The sequence below is a fragment of the Schistocerca americana genome, chromosome 2, assembly GCF_021461395.2.
Source record: "Schistocerca americana isolate TAMUIC-IGC-003095 chromosome 2, iqSchAmer2.1, whole genome shotgun sequence".
Classification (NCBI taxonomy): Eukaryota; Metazoa; Arthropoda; class Insecta; order Orthoptera; family Acrididae; genus Schistocerca; species Schistocerca americana.
This window is the reverse complement of record NC_060120.1, coordinates 869,897,274-869,917,386: the sequence shown is the minus strand read 5'-3', so window position 1 is coordinate 869,917,386 and position 20,113 is coordinate 869,897,274. Positions and strand designations below refer to the sequence as shown.

The window sequence follows — 20,113 nt, the reverse complement described above, 5'->3', positions numbered from 1 at the left end:
ATCACACTGATAGAACCACAGGCACATAGACACAGGCAACAGAGCATGCACAATGTCGACACTAGTACAGTGTATATCCACCTTTCGCAGCAATGCAGGCTGCTATTCTCCCATGGAGACGATCGTAGAGATGCTGGATGTAGTCCTGTGGAACGGCTTGCCATGCCATTTCCACCTGGCGCCTCAGTTGGACCAGCGTTCGTGCTGGACGTGCAGACCACGTGAGACGACGCTTCATCCAGTCCCAAACATGCTCAATGGGGGACAGATCCGGAGATCTTGCTGGCCAGGGTAGTTGACTTACACCTTCTAGAGCACGTTGGGTGGCACGGGATACATGCGGACGTGCATTGTCCTGTTGGAACAGCAAGTTCCCTTGCCGGTCTAGGAATGGTAGAACGATGGGTTCGATGACGGTTTGGATGTACCGTGCACTATTCAGTGTCCCCTCGACGATCACCAGTGGTGTACGGCCAGTGTAGAAGATCGTTCCCCACACCATGATGCCGGGTGTTGGCCCTGTGTGCCTCGGTCGTATGCAGTCCTGATTGTGGCGCTCACCTGCACGGCACCAAACACGCATACGACCATCATTGGCACCAAGGCAGAAGCGACTCTCATCGCTGAATACGACACGTCTCCATTCGTCCCTCCATTCACGCCTGTCGTGACACCACTGGAGGCTGGCTGCACAATGTTGGGGCATGAGCAGAAGATGGCCTAACGGTGTGCGGGACCGTAGCCCAGCTTCATGGAGACGGTTGCGAATGGTCCTCGCCGATACCCCAGGAGCAACAGTGTCCCTAATTTGCTGGGAAGTGGCGGTGCGGTCCCCTACGGCACTGCGTAGGATCCTACGGTCTTGGCGTGCATCCGTGCGTCGCTGCGGTCCGGTCCCAGGTCGACGGGCACGTGCACCTTCCGCCGACCACTGGCGACAACATCGATGTACTGTGGAGACCTCACGCCCCACGTGTTGAGCAATTCGGCGGTACGTCCACCCGGCCTCCCGCATGCACACTATACGCCCTTGCTCAAAGTCCGTCAACTGCACATACGGTTCACGTCCACGCTGTCGCGGCATGCTACCAGTGTTAAAGACTGCGATGGAGCTCCGTATGCCACGGCAAACTGGCTGACACTGACGGCGGCGGTGCACAAATGCTGCGCAGCTAGCGCCATTCGACGGCCAACACCGCGGTTCCTGGTGTGTCCGCTGTGCCGTGCGTGTGATCATTGCTTGTACAGCCCTCTCGCAGTGTCCGGAGCAAGTATGGTGGGTCTGACACACCGGTGTCAATGTGTTCTTTTTTCCATTTCCAGGAGTGTAGATGCTGGTGGTAACTGAGAGTAACCATGGCTGACCCCTCTGCTTTATTTGCATGGCTGAGGGGAAGGCGTGACAACATATTGACTAGCTATGACCTCGCATGAGCAACTGCACACCGGGTGCACCTCTGCCACCCCTGCGTCCTCTGTCTGCCTGGCCATCTCCTATGTTGCAGCCAGTGACCTTGTTCCACCACTGCTGCCAATGTCTTCACAACAGTCTCCTCTGCTGTAATTGCCTCCTTCAGCTGTTGTGGGCCACAGCAGGACCCTGGCTCCCACAATGTCACAGCAATGCTCCACCACTGCTGGCTCCATCACAGCTGGTGCTGCCTGTTCCACCATCTTTGTCACAACCTCCTTCCCTGGGATTTGACTCAGATGTGGAACTGGAAGCTGCACCAACATTGCCTGTCCTACCACATGACCTCTCATGTGGGGGCAGGCACCGCACTTGTCTGTGCTCACCCTGCTTCGGACCCTACATATCGATGGTAGTGTGTTGCATGACTTTTCAGCCTACATCAACCACAAAACAAATGGACAGAAGCACAGTGCTCACTCCCATGAAAAGGAAGAGGAGTGCCGTAACTACCAATTTGGTGTGTGTGCCACTTCATAGTTCACATGTGAAGTTTGTGCTTAATTTGATCACTAGAAGCCATTCAGCCTGCTAATATGACAGCAGTTGCATGCACAGCCTGCTGGTTGCAGCCCCTGTTGGAACTAATTACTATATAGGCCATCGTAGAATGCTCAGCTACCAACTTGTGTATCACTAAATGTGTTGTACCTTCTCTTCCATGTGTGTATAGGACCTACTGTTAGAGCAATAAGTTACAGCATTCTTGGGTTAGAACTGGTATACAATTTTTTATGGTAATCAGAGTTAATTGTATTATTTTTATGTATGCCTGAAGTGATTATCCTACCATGACTCTCCATGAACCTTTCTTGTATCCAGAGGTGAAGAGCAACCACTGTAATATATTCAGAATTAAAAGCTCATATTAAATTATTTTTTGCACATATGTAGACACTAATTTACAGTAAATGTCTGTTGTAGGCTCTGGAAAGTAATGAAGCACCTGGGAAACTGTATGCCTTAGAGGGTGATGTAAGAAATGAAGAACAGATTCTCAGTGCTTTCAAATGGATAAATGACCACCTTGGTGGTGTTGATATCCTGGTTAATAATGCTGGTGTTGCTCAAGATTCAGACCTTACAGGTAATAGTCTGCCTACCCCTTACATCACTCTATAAAATACACATTCCTTTGAATGTGTCCAGGAAACTGTTTATGTTTAAAATCCCAAGAAATCCTTGAACTGGAAATAGATAGCTGTGGCTAAATGTCAGTTATATTACAGTGAAAGCATAGGATGTGGATAGATCAGTGCAACATGCAATGAACATCATTCAGTTGCATCTGACTCAACATGGAGATTAGAAATTTTACAGGTATGTGTAAAGTATATTTACATATTATATAAATGTTACAAAATTAATACACTACAAAAAGAATGTAATAAGTTAGTATCTACCTGAGAACAGTTACAGAACTAGGCCCATAACCTAATATTCTACACCTGCATCTACATCCATATTCTGCAAAAAAATGTCAAGTTCATAGCAAAAGGTAATTCCCAGATATCAGGGCATCTTTCCATTCCATTGACAAATGGAGAGCAGGTAGAATGATTGCTAAAATGTCTCCAAGCATGCTGTAGTTAGTTGACTCATGCCAATTAAGTTTTTTCAGCATCTCCATTATGCTATCCCATATGTCAAACAAACTTGTAACCATTCATGGCACTCTTCTTTGTAAGTGTTCAGTATCCATTGTTAGTCCTATTTGATGTGGCACCCATGCACTCCACAAGCAATACTCTAGGATAGGCCATGCCAGTGTCTTGTAAGCTATCTTCTTTATAGACTGATTGCATTTATGTATCATGCTACCAATGAACAAGTTTGTCAATCACTTTATCTACGGCTGAGCCATGTGATCATTTTATTTCTTACCCCTAAGGTTGTTAAGCCCAGGTATTTGTATCAGCTGACCAATTCCTTCTTTTCTGAAGTTCTCAGTCTTGTGACTAGTTTGAGGCAGCCTGCCATGAATTCCTCTCCTGTGTCAAGTCAGGGTAGCACTTGCTCCCTATGTCCTCAATTATTTGTTGGATGTATTTCATTCTCTGTCTTTCCCTACAATTTTCACACTCTACAGTTTTCTCTAGTACCATGAAAGTTATTCCCTGATATCTTAACATACATCCTGTCATCATGACCCTTCTTCTTGCCTGTGTTTCCCATGTGTTCCTTTCTCCCATTCTGTGGAGAACATCCTCATTCTTTACCTTATCATTCCACCTAATTTTCAACATCCTTCTAGAGCACCACTCACCAAACACTTTAATTTTCTACTTTTTTAGTTCCCTCACGGTCTAAATTCCTTTACTTCATCTACTTCTTGGTCAACAATTTTGAAATTTATCATTAACCTCATTTATGCTACTCCTGATTGCTTCAATCTTTCTCAGGTTTGCTCTCAATCTGTAGAGTGTGCTCATAGACTCTTCATTCCATTCAGTGTGCTCTGTAATTCTTCTTCACTTTCACTGAGGGTTACCAGCAGATCTTTGCACTGCTACTTTTTCATCACTCTTAAAATGTGATATCCTTTCACCATTCTTGCAACTTTAATTTCTGTTATTCCTTCTTCAGTTTGTAGATTGAACAGGAGGGATTAAAGATTGCATCCCTATGTTACACCCTTTCTAACTCGATCACTTTGTTTTGGCCCCCATTCTTATTGTTCCCTCTTGGTTCTTCTACATATTGTATATTACCTGTGTTTCCATATGGCATTCTCCTCTGGTTCTCAGAATTGCCAATGTCTTGCACCATTTTACACCGTTGAATGCTTTTTCTAGGTTGACAAATCTTATGGACATGTCTTGATTTTTCTTAAGCCTTGCTTTCATTATCAAGCACAATGTCAGGGCTGTCTTTCTGGTGCTTTTAGCTTTTTGAAAGCCAAACAATCATCACCTAACAACACCTCAACTTTGTTCTCCATTTTCCTGTATATTATTCTTATCATAAATTTCCATGCATGAACAGTTAAGCTGATTGTATGATAGTTCTTGCACTTATCTGTCATCAGTATCTTCGGAATAGTGTGGATGATATTTTTCCAAAAGTCTGATGGTATGGCTCCAGTCTCACACATTCTGCATGCCAACATGAACAGTCATTTGGTTGCCACATCTCCCATGATTTTAGGAATTATAAAGGAATATTATCTATACTTCCTGCCTTATTTGTTGCAAGTGTTCCAGATCTTCTTAAACTCTGGCCCTAATTCTGGATTCCCCATGCCTTTCATACCAACACACATTTTTTCATCTTTCACATCATCAGACAGTTCCTTCTTTCTCTAGAGACCTTCAGTGAACTCTTTCCACTCTCTGCTCTGCTTTTAACAGTCAAATTAATCTCACACTCTTAATGTTGATACATTTGCTTTTAATTTTCTCAAAAGTTTCTTTGATTTTTCCATATGCTGAATGAGCCCACCCAACATCCCTTTTCTTTTTTCAGTTTCTTCACATTTTTCCTACAGTCATTTCACCTTGACTTTACTGCACTTCCTATTTATTTCATTCCTAAGTGACTTAGACTGCTGTATTTCTGTCTTTCCTGGTAGTTAGTCCTATTTCTGTAACTGTCCTGTTTTGAGATGCCCACTCTCCTTCAACTGAACTGCTAACCGTGGTATCTTTTATCACAGTTCCTACAGCCTTACAGAACATCAAACATGTCTCAGTACTTGAGTATCTCACTTCTTTCGACATTGATTTGTCCTGACAATCCTCTTGATGTTCAGTCTACTCTTCATCATAACTAAGTTGTGATCTGAGTCTGTATCTGGGCCTTGGATTGCCTTGCGGTCCAACGATTTGAGAATTTTTGCCTGTCTGTGATTTAATCCAAAACTCAAAAGGCACCTTAAGAATCAAGACAGTTCTCAGTTGTTGTGTCATGGACATACTGAACATTCAATTTCTGAAGGAGCCAGACCTACAGCCATAAAACATAATGCAAATATGAAACAAAATAGATTCCTAATTGAGAGACAATTGATTTTAATTGTTTCTTGGGCAAGCAAGAGCTTGCATTCAGGGGATACTTTGAATATGGAAGTTCCAACAACAAAGACAATTATCTTGAATTAGTGGAACTTTTGTCTCGACAGGAACAGTTTTTATGTGTTCATTTGCATTGCACTTCTGGCTTTAAAGGAATGTCAAGCACAATTCAGAAGAATTAACTGAATTGGCTACCAATGTTATTAATGATAACATTAAAAGAAGTTATAGTCATAAGAGTTTGTTAGCGTGCAGGTAGATGAAAGACTGGCTGTTCCTTGTAAGTCACAAATGAGTATTATTCTCAAGTTTTGTACACAGGACAGTCTGGTAGAAAGATTTATTGGTTTTCACAATGATTGTAGAGACAGAACTGCTCAGGGTTTATCAGAAATTATACTCAATGCATGTGCTGTTTGGGGAGTTACTGACAAAATAGTGAGCAAAATATAAGATGGTGCTTCTCTTAAAATTATGAGGAGAGAGCTTAGACTCTCCTTATGCTGATTTTGGCCTCATTTAGTTTTTATTTGTCTGTGAGGCTTTGGCTATGTTTAAATTTGGAGTGCAGCTTTCTTTGCTTTCATAACAGCTTTCTAACACAGCTGTCAAACCATGGCCAGTCTTTGCCATGCCTCACAACTTTGCTCATCAATACCTGGCTAAAGTATACCTTATTTTACAATGCTCTTCATCTTTTTCTGATGATACTGAATATTGTTACAAACATGCACACAAAATTCAAGCTTTCGCAACAAACGGTTGCTTCATCAGGAAAGAGGGGAGGAGAGGAAAAGACGAAAGGATGTGGGTTTTAAGGGAGAGGGTAAGGAGTCATTCCAATCCCGGGAGTGGAAAGACTTACCTTAGGGGGAAAAAATGACAGGTATACACTCGCACACAGACCCATATCCAACTGCACATACACAGACACAAGCAGACATTTGTAAAGGCAAAGAGTTTCGGCAGAGATGCCTCTGTACTTCTGCCTCGACTGACATCTCTGCCGAAACTCTTTGCCTTTACAAATGTCTGCTTGTGTCTGTGTATGTGCAGTTGGATATGGGTGTGTGTGCGAGTGTATACCTGTCCTTTTTTCCCCCAGAGGTAAGTCTTTTTCTCCTGGGATTGGAATGACTCCTTACCCTCTCCCTTAAAACTCACATCCTTTCGTCTTTCCCTCTCCTTCCCTCTTTCCTGATGAAGCAACCGTTTGTTGCGAAAGCTTGAATTTTATGTGCATGTTTGTGTTTGTTTGTGTGTCTGTCGACCTGCCAGCACTTTCGTTTGAATATTGTTACAGCTGGACATTTTTTTTTTTTTTTTTTTTTTTTTTTTTTTTTTTTTTTTTTTTTTTTTTTTTTTTTTTTTCTGGCTACTCATGTAATCCGAAATCTGTTTCTTGTCACTCTTGCTAAGCAGAGTGATTTTCCTACCTTTTCTTGTATTCCTATATATGGTCAAATTCAGTGATGCTGTAATGGTCTTATGGTCACTGATACCCTGTTCTATGCTAACTGAGTTGCAAAGTTCATGTTGTTTGTCACCAGCGGATCTAAGATCTGTTCTCTGATTAACTACTCAAAGTAATTTTCAGATAAGGCCTACAGAACAATTTCACCTCATTTCCTGTGGCTACTACCTGCCATAATTGCTTGAGTCTCCTAATCTATATCTGCTAAGTCGAATTCCCATCTAATACTACAACATGAGTGAGAAATTTACATGAAAAATTCAAGTTTCCCCTCAAATGTTTTGCTACTACTGCTCTTGAGACGGGGATCTATAAAAGCATTTGTAACACATCTATGAGCCACCTTTAATACTTGTTTTCACCCAAATTATTTCACATTCAGAATCTGTGCTAATCTCTCATTAGATATCATATTTTTTTGACTGTAAACACACCTACACCACCAGGGTCCATCCTATCTTTGTGATATACATTCCTGCCAGTGTTTAAAATTTAATTACTGTTAATGTCTGGTTTGAGCCAGCTTTCTGTCCATAGTACTATGTGGGCATTGTCACTTTTTGTAAGCAAGACTAGTCTGGGACCTTTCCAAAAATGTTCCTGCAGTTAAGTAATACTGTACTAGCATTTTCGTTTTCCAAATTGCTGTGATGAATGCTATCCTGTCTGAAATCAGAACTTATCTCACTGGGCCTGCAGAGGAATCACAGTCCTAAAAGATCCACTTGTTAGCCACTTCCTATGTGTAATGAATGTGTGACCTGTTAAGTGGGATTCTACAGTTCTCTGCCCAACAGTGGAGGTCTAGAATCCACATCCAAGATAATCGTAGAGTCATCTGAGCCTCTAGTTTAGGCCTTCCACTTGGCTCCAAATCAAAAGATCATGATCAGTTCTGGGGATTGTGATACAAAATGATAGTTCTACTTCCACCCCACCTGTCATCACCAAATCAGCCAGCAGCCTGTAAGAATTGAGGATGGTCTCTGTACCCACGTGCCTGACATCATTCATACCTACACAAGCCACAGTTTGCAGCTGGGTGCACCCAGTGTGCTCAATCATTGCCAACAGAGTCTTCTCCACAACTTCGACCAAATTGGATGAAATTAACCTCCCCCCTCTTCTCCAGCAAGTAAACAGAATGAACACTGGCCTTCTTTACCAAACTGCCCACAATTTTTGTGACAATCTTCATCACACACCTGACAATGGAGATCCCAGTGACAGGCAGCCTACTCTCTGTGCTTGTCCGGACCTCTCAAGAAAATCGAACCATTCCAACAGGCAGTGCATCCCATCCTGGCTCAGATGTACTTTCAGCAGTAGGCAATATCTCAAACCTGTGTTTAAGAAGCAAGGAGACAGTCATATGGCCAGTACCCACTGTTCACCAATTGTCGTCAGGTAAGTGTTGACTGGTCGGGATATGTGAAGACATCAGAGATCCCAGGCTATGCTATAGGTGATGGAGGTGTCAAAGCATTTATCTCAGGTGCCCCAATTCCACTGTAGCCCAGGGTAGCAGCCGGAAGCCTGTTAACTGTGGCCCACATAGCATTCAGTTGTTTACAGACCATGGCCATTTCCCCTTGAGTCTGTACACAACAGGTGTAGTACTACCCATCTTTAATTGATTTTTGTCTGTACCACAAGTAATGTAACACTAGCCCAAGAAATCACTGACTACAATCTAAGTTAGCTACTACACTACTTTTATTTTTAACCACACTCCAAAGTCAGCTCACACAAAGATAATGCACTGAAGTTTATGCAGATAGCATATAGTAAGTTAGTAAATACTAGTCTATGTAAAAAAATACACTCAAACAATTCACTTCTCTACAGAAGTTTGTGAAAAACAGAAGCTAAAGTAAATTCGTTTGTATAAAACGGAAAACTCTACTACTGCGCCAGTCACATCCGTTGGGCTCCTCAACTGCCACTACACAACTTTTCTTCTAATATTGTGTTTGTGAATTTCACATTTCTTTTTAAATTCACTAAAATTATTAATGACAAATATCATTAGGAACTTAACATATTGCCATGTGATATGGTAGTAAGAATTCCAAGGTTCCTGAAGAGGGTTCCACAAGATGTTAGCACAATATTCTTATCACAAGATTCTGTAAAAATAAATGCTTTTGTGGCATTACCTACATTCAAACAGAATAAAATAGTGCCAAGTAAAATCACATTAGCCACTTTGTCTACAATTCATCTCAGTAAGAGAGAACTGTAAATGCAAAGCAGGAAGAACTACGTTCTTTGGTTGTCTTATCTACATGCTGGTGCCAACATAGACTTTTATTATTTTGGATGCTTAGGAATTTCATTATCAGAGTTTTTTGTAGTGTATGCCTATTTATATCTACTCATGGCAGATTTAAATCATTTTTTTGTGTCAGAAATTGCTTTGGATAAGCTTTTTGTAAAATTAAGAGATGGCTTTTTCATCTTATTCTGCAGGATATATTTTGTTCTTCTTTGTAATGATAGTAAACTAAGTGACAAATTATAATGTGCTCCTAACACAGGTAATACAGTCCCATTACTAATGCATAAAAACTGTGGAAGTAGAAAGACCTGGTGTTCTGTTCAACAGAAAAATTGAGGACCACTTTTGCAACACTTGCTTTATGCAAGAAATAAATATTTTATGGGAGACACATTTATTTAATTAAGAAGCAAGTTGAGAAGAATTTTTTTTTACAATTAGCAAATTTTGTGTAGTTTCGAATATGTTTTAAGATAGTCTTTGAAAATATACAAAATTTTTATAGCTTATCAGTGGCTGGGTGTAGAAAAACAGTTTTCTTTTTCAAAACTCACTTTATGATCAAACTAGATCAGTGATGTATGAATATTAAATGCCTGTTTTTTACATTAAAGTTTTTAAATAATATTTCTTTTTTCTCTTCTGCACCACTTCAGTGGACCCTTCATCCTCAAATTCCCTATGAGCTGTTATGATCGTCATACTCTTCACCACCTGCAGAGAGTGTATCACTGTAGAAACTGCTGCATCCTTAGAAATGGTAAAGAAATGCATGAGGTTCATTATATCCTTTTCTGCACTCAAGTATTTATCTTGGGAATAATCACAGCACATTTCATGGTTTTGAATGAATGAAAGTTCTTCTTGAAACATCACAGCATACTTCTGCTCCAGATAAATATGTAATTTTAACAGCACATTGAATCTTAACATTCTCTGTAAGTTATTGATTGTACATCCATCATTTTAAAAGGCAAGGTAGACTTCAATAATTCCTTAGAGATTCAATTAGAAGTTGTAGGAAAATCAGTCTTTTCTCCACACCAGTGACTTTCCAAGCTTTACAATGTGATTTGATCTCTTCTTTTTTCCAATAGTCAATCCAAACTGTACCAAATGTATGATCCAATAGCATGAAACTATATCTGCGAATAGAAAAGTAGTGAGTAAATTTGGAGAAGACTATAGTGTGTTCCATAAAATGTGGCAGCATAAAGAGCATTACAGAATTCTTGTTCTGGTTGGTGCACAAGCCTGAAAACAGCTCAGGTTTCAGCTCTCTCTTACCAATACCTCTAATCCCCTGTTCCAAATAATCTAGGAGAAAATTTTGTAGCAGAGATGCGATTTCATTTGCACCTGTTACAGCTTCTGTTTCACACCAAATATACTGAGAAATGTTATGAGTACCTTGTTTTGGTTCATGTATCAACTCAGTAAGGTTATAGAACCATACCTGTCATGTGTAAAAGACTTCTCCAACAGAGATCTGTGGCAGAGATCAATTTGTTGTATGTCAAAGAAACCTTCAGTGTCTTCAGAGTATATATTCAGGAATACCTGTAATGGATTTGGCAAACTAAGTAGCATAAAGTGAGTTTTGGAAGTACCATTACATACGCATGAGGTGAGACTTGCAAAAACCTGGTTGGTTGATCTGCAAGAAACTTCAGTGTCAAACTTTAATACATGACTTCTTATGTTGAACCTGTAATGTATGATTATACCTCTTGATTGGTTGATTTGGTGTGTAATGGGACCAAACTAAAGGGTCATCAGTCCCTTGCAAAAACAGGTGGTGTTTTGTGTTCTGTAAGTGTGGAATAAAACATGTTTTGCCAAAATCTGCTGCATAGGCTTGTAGAGAAAGTTCAACAGTATTTGTTAAGAAAAAAAATTGAAAAATGTGTAAAGCGAGTTTTGTAAAAATGGTCCTAAATTCTTCTTCATTAAAATATTCAAGTAAAATTATTTTAGAATGCAGTTCTTTCATAGTAAACATTAAATTAATTTCTATTTATTCCTGAAAGTGCTGGTTGGCATGTTCTTTTTGTAGAATAATATTTATTTTCAGCTGCACCAACAGAAGAGTGGAGAAAAACTTTTGAAATTAATGTCCTCGGACTAAGCATTTGTACAAGGGAGGCTGTACAAGGAATGTTGCAGAGGGGTGTTAATGATGGTTTCATTATAAACATAAGTAGGTAAGCAATTTAGGTTACTGAGTACAATCATCAGCTTTGAAGTGCAAATATCACAAAACCCTCTTTATTAATTATTTTAACCTTGCCAATAACTAGCACAAGTGTAGACCTCTGTTATAAAGTAGATTCTTTTCATTCATCAATAAAACATCATAGTATGTAGATATTACCAAAGAGAACAACCTTTAAGAAAGTGAATAGGTCAAAATATTCAGAGACAGAGATCTATCAGAAACAATTTAAGTACTGTATTCTAACAGGTATATATTGTTGAAGAGAAATTTCTGAAGTATGTCTGTGCTTATAAAGCTTATAAATGAACTTCCATAAATATTTGTAAATATACACTGTTCTAAACATACAATAAAATAATCAGAGCACATATCAAGTTAGTTACATTCAAATAATTTTCTGAGATGAAGTCAACTATACAAAACATCCTTATAACACTCTGCATAATTAATTATCACTATCCTTCAAATCATTGTAATACATTTTGCACAAGTGGTGTACCACAGCATGTTTATGCTCTGACAACAGCTGCTGAAGAAACAAATCTTTATTTGCTATATGTATTTTATCAGCAGTCTCAGAGGCACATAAATATGCTTTCACCTGTGGCAGATTTGTTATGCCATACCACACTCATGATCGTGTCTTCTTATTCTTAAGTTAAAATGATGTTGTAATTGACATTTTAGAGAGTGGAGTGGTAGGGGCCAACCACCAGTCAGTCATAGTTCTTTCTTTAGAGGCATAAGCTCACTGTGTTTCCAGATTTACAGGTAAATTCAGACTTGGCCAAGCTTGTCTGAATGTACATGAGAACACTGCCTCCCACAACTGTAATCTGTGAATCACAGAGTTATTTCATTTTAGCTACAGCCTGTAAGTCTTGAATCCATCCCAAAACCTAATTATATGTAGTACATCAGTACCACATATTCCCTCACAGCACTGACAAAACATAAAGAGTCAGGCATTTGGCACCTGTTTAAAATGTAGATATAATCTTTGACAAGACATAAATATTTTATCTAAAATTTTGTATTGGTATGATCACTACCAAGCTGTCAATCAGGATGAAAGCCAGTATAGAAACTGTCTCCATCAGCAAACAAATCTTTGTACCCTGCTCCTGAGAATGCTATGGAATGTAACTTTTGGAACCTTGTAACTAGTTTTATCAGTTGTGTTGGTTGGAGATGCTCTGCAGACACAAGAGCTTCCACATATCAGGGTATTACTTGTGGCTCAGTAGCTGATTTTTGATGATGTTACTAAAATATTTCCATATAAATTTGGTTAATATATTTGTAAAATGTAAAACTGAAATACATTCCCTCCCTTCCAGTTCATTCTCCCATTAATGTGTACCCCTCCCACGCAGGCATGAAACATTGAAGGATCATCTCACCAGAGGAGGAAACCATGCAATGTTGTCTTGAAAGGTGAAATAACTGGACTTCAGTCACCATTCTCAGTCACTGGAAGGAACTGTGTGTCCTGGTTGGACAGTCAGTTTCAATGAACATAGTTTGTTTTCCATTGATTCATGCAACATGTACTCTGTGACAAGCAATTCACTGTTGTGGCACAAGGGGTCAAAAAGCATATTCAAAGCTTAAAATTTTAGAGGTTTGTCATCAGTTGAGCGTTACATGTTCATTCATCATGTTTCACAAAACCCATCAAGAAGGGGGATGTCCAGGGATGTGCAACAAGTCAATGTATACTTAACAAAAGCCAAGGAAATAATAAAACCGTAAGATATATTACATATTAACAGGAAACTTCCACTACACCACTTAAAACTAGTCACACTCATGCAGGCTGAACTTAATCACACAAATTAGAGAGAAGGATGCTAATCTGAAGAAAGACTGCTACCTCAACAGCCAAAAGATCCCAGCTCATGTTCTCTGAATTCCTTAAACATGAACGCAGCCACAAATGACCTAGTTCCCTGAGATGCTCAGCATTTGACTAGGGCTCTCAAAGTAATGACTATATTTTGTACTGTATGCTTTCAGTATTGTTGGAACACATACCATTTACAAGATATTCAAAATCTCTACTTTTGGTACTGAAAGTTATTAACTTATTACACTGTGCAAAAGACTTGTTGAATCACTTTTTCGAAATGCAGTTATTATCTTCAGCTGTTATGCAGTAGCCTGAAATTTGTGCATTGTATCCTTGGGCTCAGTGGTGCTTCAAACAACAATATGTCAACACTTGCGAAAAAAGGGCATAGCTCAAAAGTTCATGTGAAGTGTTAAGTGAGTTAATGATGTCACACTATAATTCTGCCAAATGCCACCACAATGTGTCACATGATGGGAAGGTCATTATATCCACCCTTACACTGCGGGGCTGCAACCACATTGAATGTGATCTGACTCCTTTGAGGTGTCGTATGCCCACAATTTTTGCTCTGGTATACAGGGTGGAATCACTGTGGACTTTACAATACCATACATTAAACTTTGAATGTGATCTGAAGCAGCAAAGATGAGTATGCTTTTGAAGCTTCCTGTTTCAGACCTTCCTGTGACATAATCACTGCAGGAATAAAACAGAAAAAGGTCACTCTAAGACCCCTCAATTCATTATCACCCTCAGAACAACCCATACACTTTTGTCAAGCATTTTAAATAACATCCTTGCACGCAGACAACTGTTGATCGATTGCTATGCACCTGCAAACAGACAATCTCTTTCACACCACTCAGATTCTGTATATCTGCAAGGAGGCACTAGAGCAACAGCATAGTACCACTTGAAGGAAGAGTTTCAAGGGATTCCCTGCCTGCAGGTGCCTAACAATTGGTCACAGGTTGTCTCTGTATAGACAAATTTGTAAAGTTCTCAACAAAGGAGCATACAAGGCACTGAGGACATTGCCAAACCGGAAAGTCTTAGAGAGACTCTTTGCACATGTCAGTGTCACATCCCACTGTGATCATGCCACAGGAGAGTGCAAAACAGGATGGCTGAAAAAGTGTAAGTACTCTTTGCTGCTTTGGATCATATTCAGATTTTGTCAAGTGGTTCTGAACAGTCCCTAGTGGTTCCACACTGTATACCAGAGCAATACACATTAAAGGGGCAGATCATATTCAGTGGTGTTGCAGCCTCACAATGTGCTTGAAGAAGGGTTGAATCATTCAGGGGCATCAACAGCACCAAAGGATTTCAAGAAAAGTGTTCTGTGCACATGGTACTGTAAGCTGTCATTTTTTTATCACAAAATATGTTTAAAAGAATAATCCAAGGAAGGAAGAGGAGGAGGAGATTAGTGTTTAACACCCTGTTGACAATGAGGTCATTAGAGATGGAGCACAAGCTCAGATTAGGGAAAGATGGGGAAGGTAACCAGCCCTGTCCTGTCAAAGGAACCATCCTGGCATTTGCCTGAAGAAATTAAGGGAAATAATGGAAAACCTAACTCTGGATGCTGCAAGTGGGTTTGAACCATCATCCTCCCGAATGCAAGTCCTGTGTGCTAAGCACTGTGCTACCTTGCTTGGTTCCAAGGAAGGGGTGGTTTCATTGACACCCTTTATGCTCCCTCCTGGGGCCTATTTGTGTTGATTCTGAGCAGCAGTGTTTCTGAAATGTTTTCCTCAGTCACCCATTAAAAAACCACCTTTTCAGTGCTGGGCATCACAGTTATGACCTCCATCACAGAGGTGCCAAGAGAAGGGGTGGGTGTGGGTAAGGGGAGGGGTGTGATGATGTTCCCATCATGTGACATATCCATGGTGACATTGGGAAGAATTGTGGTGGAATTTGATGCCAATGTAATGTGATCAACAACCCTTACACCTCATGTGAACTTTTGAGCTCTAGCTTTCTTTCCACATGTCCCAACACCTTGCTGAGCCCGAGGGTAAAAGCACAGAGCACCATGCTTTTGCACAATATAGAGGGAGGTTTTAGGCACCTTTGAGACAAATTTCACACTTCCGCATTGCCATGGAAGAAAATGATGGGGTTTCAGAAAAGTGACCATTGCGTTTATTGTGGAATTTCCTTTATTATTTATTGTAACCTTTCTGCGCCTTCCATTATTGTTTATTGTTTCCATTTGAGATTTATATTACAGCTGACTGTTTTCTTCTTGAAATTTTTATTGCAGTTTATTGGTTTTATCTGGGTATTTCCAACATGACTTATAGTTTCTATTTTAAAGTTTTTAATTTTGCTTACTTTTTCCATGTAGGAATATCCAATATTGTTTATTGTTTCCATCATGTAATTTCTATTAATGTTTGTTGTATCCAATGTAGAATTTTCATAATTGTTTCTTGTTTCTGTCCTGAAATGTTCAGTGTTGTAAGTGTCTTAATCTAGTTTCTATAGCCCACTGTAATTTTCATGCACTTAATATTTAACCTGTAGTACCAAGATTTGTGTAATTTTTTAGCACTGGTGGTCTTCGTTCACCATCTACTCCAAGCCTTTGTATGTATAGTGCAAGTAAACATGCTGTTCAGGTGCTCACTGAAGGCCTCAGAAAAGACTTGGCTGACAAAAAATCTGGAATCAGAGTCACGGTATGATATCAGCTTTAGAGCTTCAAACGTTCTTTACTTATGAGTTGAATTCTTTTCAGAGCAAAGTAGGGGAAAGAATACCAAGGGTTGTAGCTCCACATAGTAATGTCACATCATGAAGTAAGTAGTGAAGCCTTTTTGGTTTGGTTTTGCAGCTTTATTGATATTTGGAATATACTGAGGCAGTATAATATATGAAATTCTGAGAGATTGCTATATTTCAATGGGGCACCTGTGCTTAAGTGGGTGGTGTTATTAATTGTTAATAAAACTACAACTACTGACACCACCATCTGGGGATTCTGACCAAATGTTACGTCAAAATATTGCAAAGCTTGAGAAACATCATTAAATGCAATACCTGAAAATCCTCAGCAACATTTATTACATTGGGAGTCCATAAACAGTACAAATGTCTTTGATACAACCCTTGTGTAGAATTTGAAAGCACACATTTGTGTATAATGGAAAATTAAAGACTTTAAGACAAAGTGTCATAGCACAGGAGACAACACTATGATTAATGAATGTGGTTAGTGAAATGGCAATGCAGTTTTAAACTTTTGGAACTAGACATTCATCCTTTTGGTATAAAATGTAAATACAGAAAATAATCCAGAAAATGATAAAAGATAAATATTTAAATTAATTATATATACAATATTACTTATTATCAAGCTAGACAGTTACTTAGTTCCTCCAATGCGAGGTAGCATATTGAGCAACAAGTTTCCTTCTGCAAACCTGATCAGCTGCTTTTGCAAAAGTTTATTTCCAGGTGTTGTGAGGTCTTTCTGTACACCTGTATCCATCTGTTGGTTTCCAAAACAGTGCTGTTTTGGGGATTCTTTCTTCTTCCATGCATATAACATGCCTCTTAAGCTCCAGTCTTCTTTCAGCAATGCTTTTATGCAGGCTGCATAGAGCACTTATTTTCAGAACTTCATGAGAAATGTAGTCATGACAGTTGACATCCAAAATTTATCTCAAGCATATTTGGTGAAAAACGTGTTTATTTACTGATTTTGTGGCATTTTCCAGGTCTTATATGCATAAATGGTTATCAGTAGGATGATAGAGGTGTACAGCCAAAATGTTGTGCACATACTTGTAGAGTCTTAGTGCCATGTTAATCACATTTGTTGGAGGACTGCTGAAGCTTTTCCAATTCTACTGGTGATGTCTGCATCATCTACACCCCTGTTATTACAGATCAGGCTGCTGAGATAAGGAATTTGGCCAGTATCTTTTAATACTGTGTGTTGCACTATAATGTGTGTGTGTGTGTGTGTGTGTGTGTGTGTGTGTGTGTGAGTGTGTGTGTGTCATCCAAAAGATAACAAAGCCCTCAGTCTTATTTATGTATCTACCAAAGACCCAGTGCCTCAACTATTAAGTGGGTTTTTGTTTTTGCTCCATAAATTATAAATGTTACAGCACACTCCAGATTATCCAGCTTAAGGTGGACCCAAGACATCCCCAAAAAAAAAAAAAAAAAAAAAAAACGGATAATTCCAAACATACATGTGTTTACTGGAAGCTGCTATTTACTGCATTTCCAAAACAAGCTACAAGTCACATTTGAAAGCCCACTGTGTTACTGACAGGTTACTTGCCAGAAACAAACAACTTAATTAGAAAATTACACTTAATGCACAATGTATTTCATATCTCTTGCTTTTGATCCACATTTGGGAAAATTGTAGTTTTCTTTCTTTTTGTTTTTATTTCACCTTTTCTCTGACGAGACAGTTCTCATTCATCAGTGAGTCAAAGTATCAGTATTGTCAAATTAATTTTGTCCTGCATGTACTCATAACAGATCAATGAATTTCAGTACCTCAGGGTTCATTATAATGAATTTTTCAACTGTCTTGTATTTGCTCTCACACTTTTTTCACAATGTCTACATCACTTAGCTGCTCAAATCACAGGTCATAGGCACCACTATTTAGACATGCATGAATTTTTTGTTATCAGCATCATAACGGGAAGTTCATATTCTAAATTAAAATATTAGTTCTAATTGAAAATTGTTAGTACAGGCTTCATTTTTTGCTACTGCGATGTTGGACAAGCCTTTGTGTACTTGTTTGAGAGGTTTGTGTAAATTGTCACAGGACAGATATACAGAATGTAACAGAATGTGTCATTGCGATAATTTTTCTTATTCTGGGGTCAAATATGGTTTCTTCCATAGAGTGGGTTTTATATAAGCAAGTAAATATGAAACCCAATGATGGCAATTAAACAGCAGCTGTAGAGTGTACCTAAGGAATCAGCAGCTTTTTGTAAAATGGCAGCTTTATTTGTACTTCACTTGATTGTATTTAGATATCATAAGCATGAATAACATTAGGCAATATGGTGACAGTTTCTTGTAAATACGGCATACAAATTAAACTACTAGGGTTTTCTTGTCTTTTGTAAATTTATGCCTTTCTTCTGCTTTCTTTGTTTGGGTCATCTAATGACCATGCACCAATTTCAATGCTTCCTTCTTTGTTGTTCTTCTTCCTTTTTCCTTCAGTATTCTTTCATCTTTTCTACTATGTATCCTTTTTCTCTCTTCGGTTCATTCTGACCCTGTCTTCTTCTCCCTCCTGCCTTGTAATCCTTTCATTTTTAACATTTTCCTCTTGAAAATCTCTCTTTCTGTTACATGTTTTTAACTTATGTTGTTTCTTTCCAAATCTTTCCTAACTTCTTGAATCCAGGATATTGTTGGCTTACTGTCCCAGAGATATTTAAAAATCTGTTTGGTTAACCTGTTGCTGTTCATTCTGTATAAGTGTCCAAAAAATAGCAGTCAATTCTTTCTTAGTATTTCATTTATGTTTCCTATGTTGTGATAACTACTTCTTCATTGCTTCTTAATTTCCATACCTCTGTATTTTTTGGTGGCCCAAGTACTTTTTGAATGATTATTTTTTTCTAGGACTTCAAGTTTGTGTAATTTGTGGTTCAGTACTAAACATTCACTTGCATAGAGTCATTCTGGTTTTACTACTGTGTTGTAGTGCTGTTTTTTAAAATTTTTAGACAGATACCTTTTGTTGTAGACATTCTCAGTTATTCCATAAGCTCTCTCCATTTTATGCACTCTTTCTTCTACAGCAAGTTCTTTGAAGCCATTTTCTTTGATAATTTCTCCCAAATATTTAAATTTATTTACTCTCTTTATCTGGCCAATATCTGTTGCTAGGGATTCGGGAGCATTTTTTATATTTGTCATAAATTTTGTTTTTCTACGTATATTCTTAAACCTGCTTTGTTGGCTATTTCTTTTAAGAGATTGATCTGTATTCCAGCATTTGTTAAGTTTTCAGAAAGAATGGCAAAATCATCTGCAAGTGCTAAACAGTGAATTTCAGTACCTTTGTTTTTAATTCCCAGTCTGATTGGTGATAGCTTCTGTTCTTTTAATTTTTGTTTCCATTCTCTTACTATTTTCTCTAGTACACAGTTAAAGAGGAGTGGAGACAGGCCATCACCTTGCCTTACACCTGGATTTATGTTGATTAGCTTCAATATTTCGCCCTGAAACTTTACTTTTGATTTGGTGTCTGTGAGCATTTCATGAATATGGTTTGCTAATTTAGATTTGAGGCCAAATTCTCTGATCACTTGATCTATCAACTGAGTCAAATGCCTTTTGAAAATCTATAAAAGTTACAACTATATCTTTGGAGTTTGTAAGTCTGTGATGAATTATGGACTTCAGATTGAAGTCTGTTCTGAGAAAGATCTTCCCTTTCTAAATCCACTCTGATATTCTCCCAATTGGCTATCAAGTGTCGCTTCTACCTTGCCTTTATTTCTTGCACATCTGGGAAAGTTCTTCTACTTGATCAGACCAATGGAACACATTGAACAAACGAATGGAAAATGTTAGAAAATTATATAACAATTAAAAATGACCTAACAATTGACTATAATTTTTCTATATGAATGATTTTTTTCTGGTAACTTCTTTCAGGTCTAATAGCATCTTCAGAGTGTGTCATATTTTTGTTATACAACTTTTACATTTTGGCTGCCATTTTGGGATGGAACAAGACTGGAAAATTATTTAAAGGAAAGTAAATCATGAAATTGTACATAGCTG

At 38.7% G+C, this 20,113-nt stretch overlaps 1 protein-coding gene across 1 annotated transcript in view; it reads left to right on the top strand.

Annotated features, from left to right (window-relative positions):
• LOC124595893 (dehydrogenase/reductase SDR family member 11-like) overlaps positions 1-20,113 on the top strand; it is a 71,677-nt gene that overhangs the window by 37,410 nt on the left and 14,154 nt on the right. The window contains exons 2-4 of the mRNA XM_047134800.1: positions 2,396-2,558; positions 11,314-11,443; positions 15,876-16,005. Of these exons, the coding sequence (XP_046990756.1) occupies positions 2,396-2,558; positions 11,314-11,443; positions 15,876-16,005 (423 nt within the window). The remainder of the gene's footprint in view (positions 1-2,395; positions 2,559-11,313; positions 11,444-15,875; positions 16,006-20,113) is intronic.